Source organism: Podarcis muralis, chromosome 3, assembly GCF_964188315.1.
Source record: "Podarcis muralis chromosome 3, rPodMur119.hap1.1, whole genome shotgun sequence".
In the NCBI taxonomy this organism is placed as follows: domain Eukaryota; kingdom Metazoa; phylum Chordata; class Lepidosauria; order Squamata; family Lacertidae; genus Podarcis; species Podarcis muralis.
The window spans coordinates 33,883,990-33,900,768 of record NC_135657.1 but is presented as its reverse complement, the minus strand read 5'-3'; the positions used below and the strand labels follow the sequence as shown (position 1 = coordinate 33,900,768).

The window sequence follows — 16,779 nt, the reverse complement described above, 5'->3', positions numbered from 1 at the left end:
TTAGAGTTTTAAAGGGACAATAGTCACCAGTTGCCTTGCAGAATTCCAAAACACACTCAGGCTGTGAGCCTGAGTGACAGGCAAGCCCTTTTCAGTTTAACTATTATTTTGAATTTGAAGGGGTGGCTAAGGTAGGCTAGAAATAAATGGAATAATAAGGGCAAATATGCCCTGAAGTTAAATGCAAACCAGGGAGAAAACAATTTTCAAAGTCAATATCTCACAAAGTGTGCCCTCCAGTCAACCTTCAGCTACGTGCGCTGAAATAGCTTAGTTTTTGCATGGGTTTACCTTTTGAGATATGTGGTATAAATAATTGTGCACACACATTCTTAATTAAAGAATTGTGACCTATATTCTTCCAGTGGGAACTTGACCCAAATAAGTTATGTAAGAGCTGATTTGTCTTCCTCAAATTTCAAAGTGTTACTGGGATCCGAATCTACCAAAAATAGTAAGATGAAGACTAGCTTATTTGTGTTTAATGGAAATTTTATAGAAATTTTAGGGGCTTGATTACTGTGCTCAGTAGTAAACAGTGATATTTGGTAACCCTACTAGATAATGTGTGAAGCTGTGCCATTCATTTACACGAGAACTTCAGGTTGTGTTCTGAATTTTTACATACATATTCTACCCCCTTCCCCCCCCGTATCCTAGAATGACAAAACCACCTGCTATATATTAAAGAAAAATTCCCATAGGGTACTTTGCTTCAGAACATTTTCTGATACAAAGCTAAAAACTTTGAAATTGCCAGACTTTGAAATGGTAATGTATTTACAGCTGATTACCACTTAACGTACGAAATGATTTATATATTTTTTGCAGGCAAAAAATGGCTTAGAAAATTTTGGAATATTTTCCACCCATCCCTAGTTAGTCAATTAAGACTGATCTCTGGAAACACAGAGTATATGGTGGTTCTGAACATACATCCTAGTATGTTTTCCATGCTTAGTTGGCATTACTTTGAGGAAGTGCTACTCAAATGCACTGAAATTCTCTGGCTTTGTAAGACCTAATGTAACTTTTGTGTTTAAAGGAAAAGAATTGCAAGTAAACCAATTTAACACCAGGCGTATATCAATGTGTGGACATACTGAATAAGATATAAAAAACCCTGTCTGCTGATGGTTCTGCAGTACCCTTATTTCCATTATTCCTAACCTACTTCACTGCCCCCTTTTCTGTCTCCTCACAAATTTTGTTGCAGAATTCTAGTGATCTAGATCACACCTGCACCATCCATTTGAAATGCTGTTATATCACTTGAACAGTCAAGGACAGTAATGAGAACTATAGTTTGAGGGTGACCCCACAGAGCTGCAATTCTCAGTACTCCTAACAAACTAGCTTTCTAAGGATTCTCCATGACTATTGAAGAGGTATCATAGTGCTTTACATGTATGGTGTACATGTGACCTTGGAGTGGTGAAATAATTCCTGAGCTGATACAATTACTTTGGAGTTCAGAATATTTTCCATATATGTGGAATGTTTTAATTTTTCCAACCCCTGAGCTCATGGGGGAGGGGGGTGTGACCTGAAAAGGGGGCCTTTCCCACTGTTGTCCTACATTCTGGAATGTGCTTTTTCCTTTCCATACCTGAAATTTCAGTTGTTTTAGCGTTTTGGGGTTTTGTATTGCTATAGGACTTGGAGATTTTAAAAATTATATGTGGTTTAAACAAATAATAAATTGTACTCAGTATTTTAGCAAGTAGTAGTAGTTAGTGCTGTATAGCTAGAGAGAGTCCTTAGTGATTACAGTCTTGTGCATATTTGGCAATAGAAGTATAAACTGCATTGTTGAATAGACGTTATTAACACACCGTTGAGGGAACTCTCCTTTTTGTTTGTTTGTTAAAGGTGGCTTTCTAGAAGATGACCATAGAGGATCTTCCTGACCCTTCCATAGAAGGAGATCCATTGACTAAAAGATACCAGTATCTTATTCCGGGTTCTGAAGATTCAATCACCTATTCTGTTTCTGCAGCACCAATGCCTTCTGAATGTGGTAAGCATATTTATAAAAAGAAATAACTTGTATCAACTGTTTTCAGAATGTTGAGTTGAGGAAGATGCATGCAGATGGATTTCGGAATGATGCACTCAACTCGGAAAACAAAGTTCATTTCGAAATGGTCTCATCTGTCTCCCGTATCTAAAATGTGTCAAATCAGCATCAAATCAGTGTGCTAGATGCTGTAGAATACAATCAATTTTACAGTCTCCCCAAGCAATCAATTTATTATGCAAATAATGCATAAACAATGCAGATTTCTTCTCCCAAAGTAACACACTTATTCCAAAATGACATTTTCCCAGCACTCACCAGACAGCAATCTGGAGGCATCTATATTATTTGGAGTGCTGTGTAAAATATTTGTGGAAATGTCACAGGGCCTATTGGCTAGCGTTCATGACACTGTATGTGTGAAGGAGTTGTGTGATATAGTGAATAGAGAGACTGGGGAGATGCCTGCTCAGAAAAAAGTGCAGTGGGGTGACTGCCTCAGCCAGTGCCCATTCATTAAGTTAAAATTATAGCAGGGGCACATTGGAAACTGTATATGCCTCAACATTTTTCAGATGGGGCACTTTTGTATACTTATTGGCTCGTCATAGCCTGCATTAAGGGTATGTGTGTGTTTTTCATGTGAGCGCACATGAATTAAGAATGCTTCAAGCTGCCCCTGTATGTGTTCATTTTAATCCTTACCACAAATACAGCTCTGTGATAGCCTGAGGAAAAACAGAAGTTCACTGACCTTCAGTTTCCATCACTTGGCCAAGTGAGGCATCTAGTTTCCATGCCTTCTAAAAATAGCCCCAGCAGGCTTTATTTCCCCCCGCCTTTCTCCTATTTCCCAAGGTTTTGTTAGTATTCTCTTAATGGGGAGGACACCATTGGCGCCTTCTGTGTCATCGTCCTAGTCATATTTTTCTCTTCTCCATCTTCATCCTTGTCTACCCATGTCAAAGTGAAATGTGCACACAGGGCCTCAACCCTTTTCTTATGCACACATCCCTTCCCGCAATGCAAGTTATATACATGTTTGTGGGCCTGCGTGTCGCAGGTTCATGCCCAAACATACTTTTCCTTTTCCTAGGTGCTGCAGGAGACACAATATCATCATTTGGGCCAGCCCCATTTCAAGCAGGGTTGATGATGCGGGGTTATTTGAATTACCCATGAGCACAACAGCTATCTTTGCAGTATGCTGCTAAATTTTAATCCCTTCTTAAACCCACCACTTGGGAAGAATGTGTTCGGTCCCCACTGGGAATGCTTGTTTGCTGTCTGGATTTCTTTAGAGTTAAATCTCTCCTGTAGCGACAGAAACTATCACGGGTAACATTGCTTTAGTAATGAACTCTCCTTCATGTTAGGCTAGGTGGCCTCCTAGGACTTGCTACCTCCTTACCCAGCTTTCGTGGGCTATGATTGCTGTATGTGACAGCAGCAACTGCATCATGATCCATACCTCAGCAATTATGGTATGACTTTTACAGGTGGCTCCAGTTCACAAGGCTGTATGGGAAAACAATAAGTATGATACGGACCTCTCTGGTGTAAAGAAAGCTGCTCTCAGGAACCAATGTTTACTTTAAAACTTCTTGCAAAGATCTCTGACTGTGCATGGTATTAAATTCTTGGATTTGGAAGAAATAGTAATTCTTGGAATCCATTGCTAGTGCAGTCCTAAACATGCTTGCACAGACATGAGCTTGAGTGCCCACAGGCTGTGCTTCAGTCACATTGAAATTCAGCATACATTGTCTCTACTTAGCTAGAGACTTTATTATAGAGTTGCCTTATTTTTTTTTTGTCAGTTCCTGAATATGTTTCAGTGAACTGACAGACCAGCCTGACAAGATGGCGAACCACCTTGACAATTCATCACACAAAGATCTTGTTTAGTGATTTTACCCTGTTCTTCAAAATCTTAATTGATGGCTGTATAGCAAGAACTGTGGGGAGGCCAGATCACTTAACATGCTCAGACTAACATTTCATGCATGGCCAAATTCATCCATCAAGAACTTGCAAGCCAAAAGTTTTCATGGCTTGGTTAAGGATTGTACCCACCTGAAATAAATAGCATGCTGCCAGGTAGATTTTCACTTTGAAAAGTTCAAGCGTTAATCAGTGGTGACAAAGTGACGTGTTAGAACAAGTGATCCGGCTCTTAATTACTGTAGAAATCTCAAGTAGTGACTAAAAAACAAAACAAAACAAAAAAACCTTTCTCCAAATTATATACATTGTGCTTGCCTGACAGTTGAATAGCCTGTTTGCTTTCAAGTGAATGTTTGTAATGCCCCCTCTTTTCTGTGTTGTGCAGTCACTCCACAATTCTAAGAACTCTCCAGTGCAAGGCTCTCTGTGAGAGGCAGTTCGACTCTAGCTCATCCTGAAGGAGATATCTTACTCATGAGCACATTAACGGTAGAATGCCTTTAGTCAGGGTAGTAAGAAAAACTATATAAAAGGGCTTGTCAGTCAGCTCAGTATTTATTTCACTGATCCTCTGCAGTGTGCAGGGCTTTCCCAGTAGGCACAGCAGTATATCTCAATGTTGTTTCAATTCAGCATATGTTCCTTGAATGTCAATTTTTTTGAAACATCAATTTCTCCCCAAAAGCTCGCTTGATCTTCAGCATATGAACCTGCTTTCGTTTGCTGGCAAATACACTGATTGGCACACTATTAATGCATTTTTAAAGCTAATTCTCCTTCAAGTTCTTGTGGGAATAAATGCCTTAGTTAGTCCTGAAAAGAAAGTTGTGCATCCTGAGTTTATCCTGATTTGCTTGCACAGTGGTTGTATGTTGCCTTGTTAATCATTCATCCCATACTTTTCAGTGCATTTCCCTGTCATCTCCCTACCTGTGGAGAGTCCTAGTTTTTTATAAAGTATATTTGTTGTAGCAGGGTGACAGAGTGCTTTGATACACTTTCATTGTGCAAATCTTAATTTCCGGTATGTGCCTGAATGCGTCCCACAAAATTCTGCCCGTTTGGAGGCAACCTCTTCCTTCACAAGTAGCATGGAAATGCAGTGGGCCAGCAGAGAGCCGATCCTTCTTGCACCAGTCTGCTTAGTGGAAGGCTTTCCACCCTCTCAGCCTGTATTTCCATTCTGCCCATTGAGAAGGAGACTCCCCCCCTCCCCTTGTGGGAATCATGGAAGTGCAAGCTACTAATAGAGACACGTTGAAAAATGAAAGAGAAGCAGGCTAGTACCGTATTTTTCTGTGTATAAGACGATCCTTTTTGCTAAAAAGAATTAGGCAAAAATGGGGTGTCATCTTATACACGGATAGTGAATGCAGAGGGGGGACGTGTGATTAATGGCAGCAGCAAGCAAGAGATTGGCAGTGGCAATTGGGCAGGCGATTGGCGGCTACGGCAAGTGGGCAGATGGGCTGTTGGTGGCGGCGAGCAAGTAGACAATTGGCTGCAGCGAGGTGTGCGATCAGCAGTGACTGGCAAGCAATCAGCAGTGGCGGGCAGGCAGGTGAGCGATTGGCGGAAGTGACCTCCACCCCCCTAAAAAGCTAAACAACTTAATTTCTTAATTTTGGGTTAAAAAAATTAGGGGTCGTCTTATACATGGGGGCGTGTTATAGAAAAATACGATAATTTTCATAGACTTATTTACAAGGCTGTGATATACGTGAATTTTCACCTGCCAAAGACAGAATTGGGCAAACCAGAGCTTAAATCAAAGTGGTCAGCCTGCCACTTCTCCATACAAATCCTCATCTACCTGCCTGCCCATGTCAACCAGGGACATGTGCTCTTTTCTGTAATGCAGATGCATATACCCCATGTTGCTCATCATTCCTTGTCACTGTTTGGTCTGTCCTCATGCTTGCAAAGAGATTTTAATATGAGCCAGCAGCTGCTGTTTTCTCCTCTATTATTGCTCATGCCCCTCTTTTCTATTTCTTCTTCCCTAAGCTGACCACATTTGGGAAACTGCATATTATAAACTGGGGCCATTCTTTCTCTTCTTGTGTCCTCAGCACCTTACTGATGTATGAAGCTCTGCTTCATGTTGGGAAGAAGGCAATTGTCAAAGCTAATCTGTTTTAATTAGAAAAACCTTCCTTGCGTGGCCAAGGATAAGGGTGGTTAGCTCTCAAACTTTACCTGTTAATAGCCTTCCTGATGACTGACCTAACTGTGCAGTCACTAAAAATGTTTAATTGTGCCATAAATAAAACCAATTCCAACTGTACAGCTCTCTTAGTGCCAATAAATTGATCTGTTTATCCACTCCAGCGTTGCATACATCAATAGGTTTTTATTTAAACCACATCCTTAAATTTTCTTAACTGACAAACAGATGCAGTTAACTAAGAAGTAAGGAACTGCTACTACTTATTCCTTATGCAAACTCTGTAAATTCTCAATAGCTAGCAAAATGTTGATTAATTAGGCTAAGCTAGGTTTCTGATGAGTGGCTTTATTTCTGATGCTAATTATTCTGGGTTATATAAGTTAACTTTGTGTGTTAGATTTCCTCCCTAACCCCCTCTCCCCTCTCTGCTGCTGTGTAGCCCAGTATTCCTGAATGATTGCTGAATTAAACTTCACATTTTGTAGGGAGACACACAACTCTTATGAGGACCAAACTACTTGTTACATGCAATTTCATATATATATTTTCCTGAAAAGATTCAAAACAAAACAGCTGCTTGAGACTAAAGCCCAGAGCAAAAAAATTGGGAGTAGTGCTTAACGCTTTCACTGCAAATTATATTTCATCTTAGAACTGCCTACCCCAAAACTTTTTGCTTTTCTTCCTAGATAGGAAGAACTACTTTGAGGGCTATTTTTAGAGGAAATGATGTCCACAAGAGACATCATCATTGCCTCGAACAGTTACTTTTTCATTAAGCAAAAATCTGTTCAAGGGAATATTACACAGAACTCTGCCCAACAGTAGTTTGGTCCAGAGTTTATTCTTCCTGTGAAGTAATTTTTTTTTTCTTGAAGTATGCTGTATAGAACAATTATGTGTTGATATGTGAGGGTTCTATTTAGTGGATATTATTTATATTTTGTCTTTTCAATAATAAAGCTACAGTGTTTGCCATCAAGTCAGAGAATTTGTAACTGTTTGTTTATATGTATATCATGTTCACAAATTTGTTGGGCATTTCTTACTGCAAAGTACTTTAGAAACTCAACCTACTTTTTCTTATTCTCGTAGAGTTCTCCTTTTTTGATCCTAATGATGCGGCATGTCAGGAGATTCTGTTCAACCCCAAGACATCTGTGTCTGAACTATTTGCTATCTTAAGACAATGGGTCCCCCAAGTTCAACAGAACATTGATGTCATTGGGAGCGAGGTGAGAAATATATGGTGATTTATAAAGAAAGGTATTTTTTGTGTCTGTGCCTTGACTTCTTTGTGGAACTAACTCACTCACTCTGCTTTTATTTGAGAGCTAATGTTATCAAAATAGCATCACCTCTGCAGTGCTTTGGGCTTAGAAATTCAGCTGTTAAAATAAAAACTTGAATTCTTGGTATCATATTAAAAGTGAGTGAGCACCACAAAAGTTGATTTTATCTTGTATTTTTATGCTGTGAACTGTCCTGAGATCTACAGATGAACTTTATGCTGTGAACTGTCTCGAGATCTACAGAGATCTACAGATTTCATAAAAAATAAAATAAAAAGTGTATTGGGTGTTAGCATATATTCCTAGGCTTTCATAAGCCTAGCAGATAACAAAGTTCCCTGCTGAAACCCTGGAGAGCTACTGCTATTCAGTATAGACAATGCTGAACTTGATGGACCCAAGGGTCCGTGATTGTGTAAAGCAGCTTTCTGTTCCCAAGATAGTGCTAACAGAAGCATAACGTGAATGCATTAAAGGAGAGTATTTTGTTAATGTTGATGTTGTGAACCACCCTGTGATCTTTGGATGAAGGGCAATATAGAAATGTATATGATAATAATGACAACAACAACAACATGACAATAAGCCATTAACTATTTCTTTGTTGCTGTGAAATGTATAACCAAATTGCTCTGATAATGTACTAAGATGAAATTTGTTGACAGGCATTGCCATGAGACTGAGATCTTTTTCGGTTAAATAGCTGCATCATATATGGTCCTGTTTTATCGTTTCTGCAGATCATTAAGAGAGGCTGCAATGTGAATGACAGAGATGGATTGACTGACATGACTCTCTTGCATTACACATGCAAGTCAGGGGCTCATGGTATTGGTGAGTGAATCAATTTGAGACCTTCACTGCCAGCTGTCTTTCTAGCAGAAGGAGAGGTTTCTGTACCTTTTCCACTGGCTGTGCTGCCACTGTGCTTAGATTGACTGGTTGAGGAGGGCTGTATCCTTGGGCTATCCATGTACCCAGTGGGAATATTATTTAGCTATATTAAAACTGCTAAGCTGCTTCTTGATCACAGAAGAGTTCTCAAAGATGCATAAGAAGTACAGTCTCATGAACTTGTCAAGTAACGGTTAAGCAATAACTTTTTAGCAGCTGAGAAAAGCATGTACTGAATCGGCAGGAAGTCCAAGCAACAGCCTTTTGAAAACGGCAACGAACAGCGCTGTTGAAGGCTTGCCATAAAAGGGATGGTTTTCACTAGTTAATGAAAGATTATTAAGGAAATGTGCCTGATTCCTCTTCCCATTCCTAAATCTCTGGAGATTCTTGAGTATCTGCATAATCACCCAATCTCCCATAAAAGTGGAGCCTGGAAGCTATATGGTCACGTCTCTTTGATTGTACTCAGTAGTGTGCTTGTTTGTGGTTTCTTCTTGCCAAGTCTTCCAAAGATAGCATACTCTAAGATGAAAGCATCATATTTTCACTTCCAGGGTTGTTGTTTTTTGCCTATTCTATGTCTCTGTAAGTTTTGTGACCTTCTACATAGCACTTTTTGATACACATTTTCCCCTAGCAACACCGTGCAGGTGATTAAACACAATGCAGGTGATATCATTTGAATTGGAATTTGATTCTTTATCTTGAAACATGATTAATAAAACTATTGGAAGGACGCAGTGTGGACACATGCTTTCTAAAATCACCTGACATTCAGAAACGAATGCTTTAAATTCTAACCCGGTCTCTGTTGGCTTTGTGTATGTGTGTCTATACATGCTTTAGAGCTGCGACTCATGATCCACTTGAGTTAGAGCATTTGCTTTAAACCTGTCTTACTCATATTCAAGCCAACAAGCATCTCTCCCTTGTTCTGGTTTGATGTGCTTTGGCATTGTGCTGCTGAGTAAATGACCCACTCTGCCTGGGGTGGTTGTGCATCAGCCCTGTGCCATCATACCCAGTGCAGGGTAGGGAATATGATTCATTGTGAGTCAGCTCATGTCCCATCATTCCTGTTTTAAGATACAAAGGATATTTCAGCCCCTTCTCTTACTTCTGCAAACCAAGACTTAATTAAGCCTTAAATCAGAGCATTTTGAGCTGCTTGACGTGTCATAAAAATCCTACAGAGAAGCCACTTCTATGTAGAACTGAATGCAAAAGCCACATATAGGCTTTCCCCATGCAAGTGCACATAGGAAGTCCTGTAAAGCTTACTTTCACTTTATTTTCCTAACTGTGTTCAAAGGCAATAACTGCCTGACTAGTGCTTAAATCTGTCTTGTCAAGGAACATCTTGCTTCGAATGCCTTGGCTTCATAACTGTTGCTGTAAAGTTGCCAACAATCTTTGGACATGATGTCCAATTATCTAACATATTGATACAGCCTATTAAATAACCACAAAGCCAGTTATAAAGTGCCGTTTTTAAAAATCTGCTTTGCAGGGGATGTTGAGACTGCCGCCAAATTTGCCTCCCAACTTATTGACTTGGGTGCAGATATCAATTTGAGGAGCCGTTGGACAAACATGAATGCTTTGCACTATGCTGCCTACTTTGATGTTCCAGAACTCATTAGCGTCATTTTGAAAAATGCAAAGTCAAAAGGTAAATATTGCCAAATGTAATAGCAATAGATGCTGTATTTCTTACCTGTGTTGATACCTTCAGTGTCACAAAACAGTTTTCCCCCATGTTATTTTTCTTGACACATGTATGAAACTACTGAAAAATGGGGAGCGATTTGCATCTTAAGGCATTTGTTGTGAGAACAAGGTCCAACAGTCCAAAATGGCATTGCAGGTCCAGTTTGTCTCTTCCCCATCTGTGTTGTGCAGTGAATCTTAGTTGTCTCTTGATGCAGCTCTGTCTTTTCCAACTTTGGTTCATCATCATTGACTGTTACATCATTGGTTGTGGGTAGGGGCATGGAGAACTTTACATGTCCACAGTTTGTCCTTTACAGTGTCCAGATAGTCAGATGCATATTTACCATCCATGTCCATCTGAATATGCTGATATTGTTAAAAAGCACATTTCTGCCATTCAAAGCTGCGTATTTTGAACCTTACAAAGGTAATGCATCTTATGACAAAGTATGGAAAGCAACGTCAGAAGTGAACATATATGATGTGCAAACTTTTCTCTAATCTAAATTTTTGTATCTTTGTTTGGAATTCTTCTTTCACTTCGTCATTTTTTGTAACTCAGTAGTAACATTCCATATCAATTGCATTCCACGTTTTAATATTTTGTTGGAAGCCGGCTTGAGTGGCTGGGGCAACCCAGTCAGATAGTTGGATGCTATTGTTAATCTTTTTTTTTTTTAGCCAAGTAATATTTAAGAGAGCGAAGCCTTTATAAATTGCTACTGGGATGGGTGGGAAAATGCACATGTTTTGACTTGGTTCTCTGAGAATGCTGATTAAGTAATGGAAGAGTGAACAAACAAAGGCAAACTTGTTTCAGTCACTGTTTCCTGACTTTTTGATCCCTCTTATAGGAGAAGTAGTGTTGGAAAATCTAGCAAATTCATTCTGGAGAACGTGGGAAAAGTTGTAGCACTTTTCATCTTGCCCTTTGGAGCAGAATCAGAGAATTTGAGGCTATAACTAAATACTGTCACTAAAAAGGGTGTTTCTTATAATGGTGTTCCTGTGTTGAGTTGTCTTTCTTTCCCTTATAATGCATCAATTACCCCTTTTGTGACACCCCCCCCAATTGTGTGCATTTCCTTGTTCACATTCCATATTGTTGCCAGCTGCTGGCTGGAAAATAGAGTGTAACGCAGGGAGGAGAAGGAAACACCTGACATCTCCCCCCCCCCCTCCCCAGCATCCTTGTATTGCATGCAATGTTTAGTTCTTGCTTGAATATAAATGAACACATTTCTTCACTGGTACTGTTCCTATGACTTGCTGCTGACAAGCAACTCTATTTGAGTCAGGAGAGGCTGTGCGGGTTGTGGATCAGAGTCTGGGTGAGGTGGAGGGATGAATGAAGGCCAATACGCTGATGCTGAATTGTAACAAGATGGAGGCTTGGTGGTTCCTTTGACTGGGAAATAGAGAGAGAGCATGTTTTTTATGGTTTTGTATTCCTCCTTAAGCAGTGGCTTTGTAGTCTGCGTGTACTCTTTGAACCATTTGTAGCGATGGAGCAACTCTATGAAAAATGGTTTCAGCGATTAGCACTTTTTAATTTAGAGAAAAGGCGCATAAGAGATGACGTGCTAGAAGTTTATAAAATGATGTATGGTGGGGGAAGAGCCCCTCCGCCCAATAACACTAGAAATCATGAATATCCAATGAAGGCGAGTGTTGGAAGATTCTGAAGAACGTCCTTCACGCAGCGGATTGTTAAATCATAGAATTCTCTCCCCCATGAGGCAGTGATGGCCATCAACCTAACTGGCTTTAAAAGCGGATTAGAGAAATTTGTGGAGGAGAGGGTTATTGCTGGACTAGACGGGCCATTGTCCTGATCCAACAGGCTCTTCTCACATTCTTATGACCATTTTGACAGAATCCTTTCTTCCCTGTTCCTTACCCTCGTTTTGATTTCAGCGTGGCAGGTGAAAGGCATGCTTCTGTTTCAAAACAAGTTCCCAGAGAGATTTCTCCACCCACGCTGATCCTGATCCAGGGATGGCAGCTGTTTGCCTGCTTATCTGCAGGGTGCAGTGATTTATGTAGTTAGCTTCTCATAGCGCATTTCACCAGTTTGGCGGGCAGGGGTGTGATGAGGACTCGAGAGGCTTTCTGTCCCTCCCTCAATCTCCCCATTGGCGACCAGAAATTCTTTCCCCCTCTGGAAACAGATGAGCTGGACAGTGAGAGGCTGACAGCATGAGTCAACCATGAGATGGCACACACATAATTCGGGAATACTGCACATGAAACTTGACTGCTGGACATTCTAACCTTGTTGCTAGGATCTCCCCCCCCCCGAAACATCTTTATGCATACAGAGATAATCAGGGTGATTGCCAAAAAGATGGACAAACAGCTTCTGTTCAGATTGATACTCCTAGCCATTAGGATCTGCAGCAACATGTTATGTTCTGTTTGGTGCTAGGCAAACTTCTCTGCAGCTTCTTGGATATTACACGCCCGTTGTAATCTACTTCAGGAAAGTGAAGGGTTTACATAACCCTGAAAGGGAACTTTACTTGGTTGACTCCCAGAAGACTGAAACTCTCAGTTAAGGAAACTGAGATCAGGACAATGTTGCAACAGCTGATTTGATTTGGCTCATGGCATGTATTCCAAAATTTTCAGGGGTTTGATCTACAAATGGAATGCAGTTTGTGGAGCAACATCTCTCTCTGCTGTATTTTTCGCCCTATAGGACGCACTTTTTCCCCTCCAAAAATGAAGGGGAAATGTGTGTGCGTCCTATGGGGCAAATGCAGGCTTTTGCTGAAGCCTGGAGAGCGAGAGGCATCGGTGGGCACCGACCCCTCTCGCTCTCCATGCTTCAGGAAGCTATCCGCAAGCCTTGCGCGCCCGGCGGGAGGTCCCGCTGGGCGCGCGAGGCTTGGGGCGGCAGCCTGCAGCCAGAAGCACGGGGCGTTCTCCGGAGGTCCCACCGGGCGCGCAAGGCTTGCGGATAGCGGATAGCTTCCTGAAGCATGGAGAGCGAGAGGGGTCGGGCTTCCCCTGCCCCAGCCCTGCAGCTGGGGGGGGGGGATAATTTTTTTTTATTCATTTCCCCCCAAAAAACCAGGTGCGTCCCATGGGCCAGTGTGCCTTATAGGGCGAAAAATACAGTAATTAATCCATTGGAGTGCAGTTGTCAAGTTGCGTTGCTGCTTACAGGCAGGGATTTGCAACTGTCAGCTACATGGAATCATCATATTTGATAAATCTTCTTGGGGGACTCTGGATGCCTTATTTTGTTTATTAATTTACATGTGTGTCAAGGTGACTTGCAAACATATAACAAAAACAGCCGAAAAACAGTTTTTAAAAATGTAACAGAAAATAACTGGTAATAAATAGGTGTTTATTTTCTATTGTTTTTAAATCCTAAGACAGAAACCTTCTCATCCAGCTGGAAAAGCTTGTTAAAATGAAATGTCTTCAATTGTTTCAGGAAAGTACAAATAGTGGTCGCTTGTCATATCTCAACAGGCACCTTGATTTTTTTTTTTTAATTTGCTTTCATAATTGCATCCAATTTGGAATGCAAGTTGTAGATGTGGGAATTGACATTTGGATATGTAAATCCTTGGGTTGTTTCACCAGATGTCCAAGGGCTCTGTTCTTTCAATGTAGGCTAACATTTCCCTATATAGAAGTATCTGGAAGCTGGCCAGTACTGGAAGCAAAACAAACCGCTTGCCCTCACTGGAAAATTGGTACCTCAGTATGTGGTAAAACAATTCATCAGTTTCTGCCCAGACGTCTGCACACTCCTATCCTGTTTTGTAGCACATTTTCAAGTCCAGCTGAACTGTCCTTAAGAAAGAAAGGGTCTGGGTTGGTTTATACTTTTCTCTAATCAAAAAATGCTGTTTTGATTTTCAAAGCACTTAATTTAAATATTGTCAAGTGTGTCTTTTTATAAAATCTGGTTATTTGTGTTGGTACAGGTATGCATTCACTTGTGCATTAAACCATTGAGATAGTTGAAGCACATGATATAAGCTGAGAAGGGCCAAACTAGATGTAACTCTAATTGTGTACAGGCATACATATGTGTAAATAGCAGCTATAGCAGAGCCTGAATAGCATTGAGGCAACAAGGGTGGGGAGGGAAAGTTTAACCCTTTGCCCTGCCATAGTCCCAGTGAAAGTCCCTTTCATCAAAGCTGCTTCTGCACTTTCCTCCTAACGCAAATAGCCACTTGGGGTTTTTACCCTGCTTGGAACCAAGGTAGGGGAGAAAGGGTTAAACTCTCTCCACACACACAGTCCTGATGCTGCTTTAAGTCCCTGTGGCTGCTATTTTGTATTTTAAAGCACATGTTAATTGCCTTCATGCATCAAATTGTTGCACCAAATTTGGCTATAAGCATTGCTACTCTGGGACTGGTCAGTGCCTGCATGGGAGAATGAATCCTATGTGTACTCCTTGACTTCTGACACAGAAGAAACACGGGATATAAATTATGCAGTTACTACTACCATAGCATTGACTGTATCTTAAATTTAAAATCTGACATTAAGACTAATTATTGTGCTTATCATTGGAATTCAGATTCTGAATGAAAACGAAACATGGTACCAGTCTAGAATGTTCAAAATGGACAAATGTTTCTCGATCCTCATATCTATCTGGTGCTTCATTATAGATGTGGATGCCACCTGCAGTGACTTTGATTTTGGAACAGCCTTGCATATTGCTGCCTTCAACTTGTGTACAGGAGCTGTAAAGCGTTTATTGGAACACGGAGCCAACCCGGCCTTTAGGGTGAGGTTTTGATTTGCAACCAGTTTTGGTTCATCTGACTATATTTAACTCTCTCATTCTATAGTTAGATACTGACAAGTGAAAACTGCTTTTTTTTTGCATAGGGGTTGGGTGGGTGGGGGGGACACAAATACTTTATCTCTCACTCCACTTTAGGCTTGAACATATATTAGTTAGTCTTCAGGAACAATTCAGATTCCTAGATGCCAGCATTGACTTTTTCTGAGCTGCATGACCAATTGCCTTGTATTTTTAAGTTTCCTGTGCTTTAGACATTTAGCTAGAAAACTATTTAACTCCTGACCTTGGGTTATTTAATACCCAATTATCAATGTCACAGCTCTGTTTTTGAATCCTGTTCATCCTGTATCTCATTATCATGACCAAACTTGTTCATATCCTGCTTTTCCAGTTAATGCTCCAAGTAGCTTATATTGTAAGCTGCCCCTGTAATTCCCAGATAAAGGGTGGTATAGAAATTTAATAAATAATAATTATTATATGTCAAAAAACAGTTAATGAATATATAGACACAACAAAGCCAGTAATAAATATATCAAACACATTACATAAATGTTGGTTGATATCCGGCATTGAATTATGCAAGTGGAAGAAATGGGAATTCCTCTCCCCGCACCTAGGCGCTCCTCCATGTGCTCTGCAAATCTCTTCTGGAGGGTTGCCCAAACATCTGCAGCGGATTTGGAAGCTGCAGAGGAGAAAGGAAGGAGAAATCCTTTGCAAGTATACCTATATTAGGTATACCTATATTAGGTATAAAATAATAATAGGTATATTAGGTATACCTATATTAAGTATACCTATATTAGGTATGAAATACCTAATAAAATAAGAAAATGTTCACATTAACATTCCCTTAAGCACCTAAATACACTCCCTTCCTGGTACGTGTTTTGTTCTACAGAATGACAAGGGACAGACTCCAGCAGATGTGGTTCCTGACCCGGTGGACATGCCACTGGAGATGGCAGATGCAGCAGCCAGTGCTAAAGAAATTAAGCAGATGCTCTTAGATGCAGTGCCTCTGTCTTGTGACATTTCCAAGGCCCTGCTTCCAAACTATGATAATGTCACTGGCAAAGATATGCTTGGATCCCTTGGCCTGAAGCTTGGAGATCGGGTTGTCATTGCAGGACAGAAGGTATGTCGAAAAACAAGCTGCAGAAGGGAAGCAGTACGATGGGTATGAGGAAGGGCCTATTGTAGATAGAAGGACTGGCATGGTATGTATCTATAGTGGGAAGCTTGCAGAAATGTTCAGTAGCAAAGGGTTCTGCAGGTTTTAACTCAGGGGCCTTATTCAGCTTGTTGGGTATATTGTCCTTATTATATCTTGGCCCACAGTTATTGCTCTTCACAGTTGTTGTAACTCATATATATATATATGGGTTATACATAAAAATAACACATTTGTTTTAGTGCCAGTAAGATTCACAGTAATTCTGTGCAAGTGGGATTTTTAGACGATGACAATCCCTGCTTCTGCTCTGAAATGTAATAACGTATAAAGTCATTTCCACAGCTGTCTAAGCAAACAGGAAATGAAAGCTGTACATAAAGCTTTGTTTCCACTGTGAATCTTCTCCACACGTGATGCAGGAGGAAAAATCAAGTGAAGTCTACATTTGATTCTGGAAAAGTTTCTCAGCCATTTGCTGTAATGAGCCAGTGGAGATTAGTTTTTAAAGGGCATTCATAACTCTGCATCCCGTGGATAGGTCAGCGGATCACACCCACATATAAAAGTCATAAGCCTTGCCTGCACAAGGGAGATGCAGCTGTTCTGTGTCCTAAAACCAATCAACAGAACACTCTGTCGGAGTGACTTACTGGGGCTTTCAAAAAGTTGTTTTCCCACATTGTTGCGCATGTAAAACTGAAGAACTCTTTGCATTTCGAGAATTTTACAGACTATATGGATCTACCCTTGCTAGCAGAAACCTCCTGAAAT

At 40.6% G+C, this 16,779-nt stretch overlaps 1 protein-coding gene across 2 annotated transcripts in view; it reads left to right on the top strand.

Annotated features, from left to right (window-relative positions):
* CLIP4 (CAP-Gly domain containing linker protein family member 4) overlaps window positions 1-16,779 on the top strand; it is a 37,732-nt gene that overhangs the window by 5,230 nt on the left and 15,723 nt on the right. For both annotated transcript variants that reach the window (XR_003706026.2, XM_028724461.2), the window contains exons 2-7: window positions 1,873-2,020; window positions 7,233-7,372; window positions 8,170-8,263; window positions 9,837-9,998; window positions 14,689-14,807; window positions 15,733-15,969. Coding sequence is in view for 1 of the 2 variants with exons in the window: in XM_028724461.2 (XP_028580294.1) it covers window positions 1,888-2,020; window positions 7,233-7,372; window positions 8,170-8,263; window positions 9,837-9,998; window positions 14,689-14,807; window positions 15,733-15,969 (885 nt within the window). In the remaining variant the exon portion in view is untranslated. The remainder of the gene's footprint in view (window positions 1-1,872; window positions 2,021-7,232; window positions 7,373-8,169; window positions 8,264-9,836; window positions 9,999-14,688; window positions 14,808-15,732; window positions 15,970-16,779) is intronic.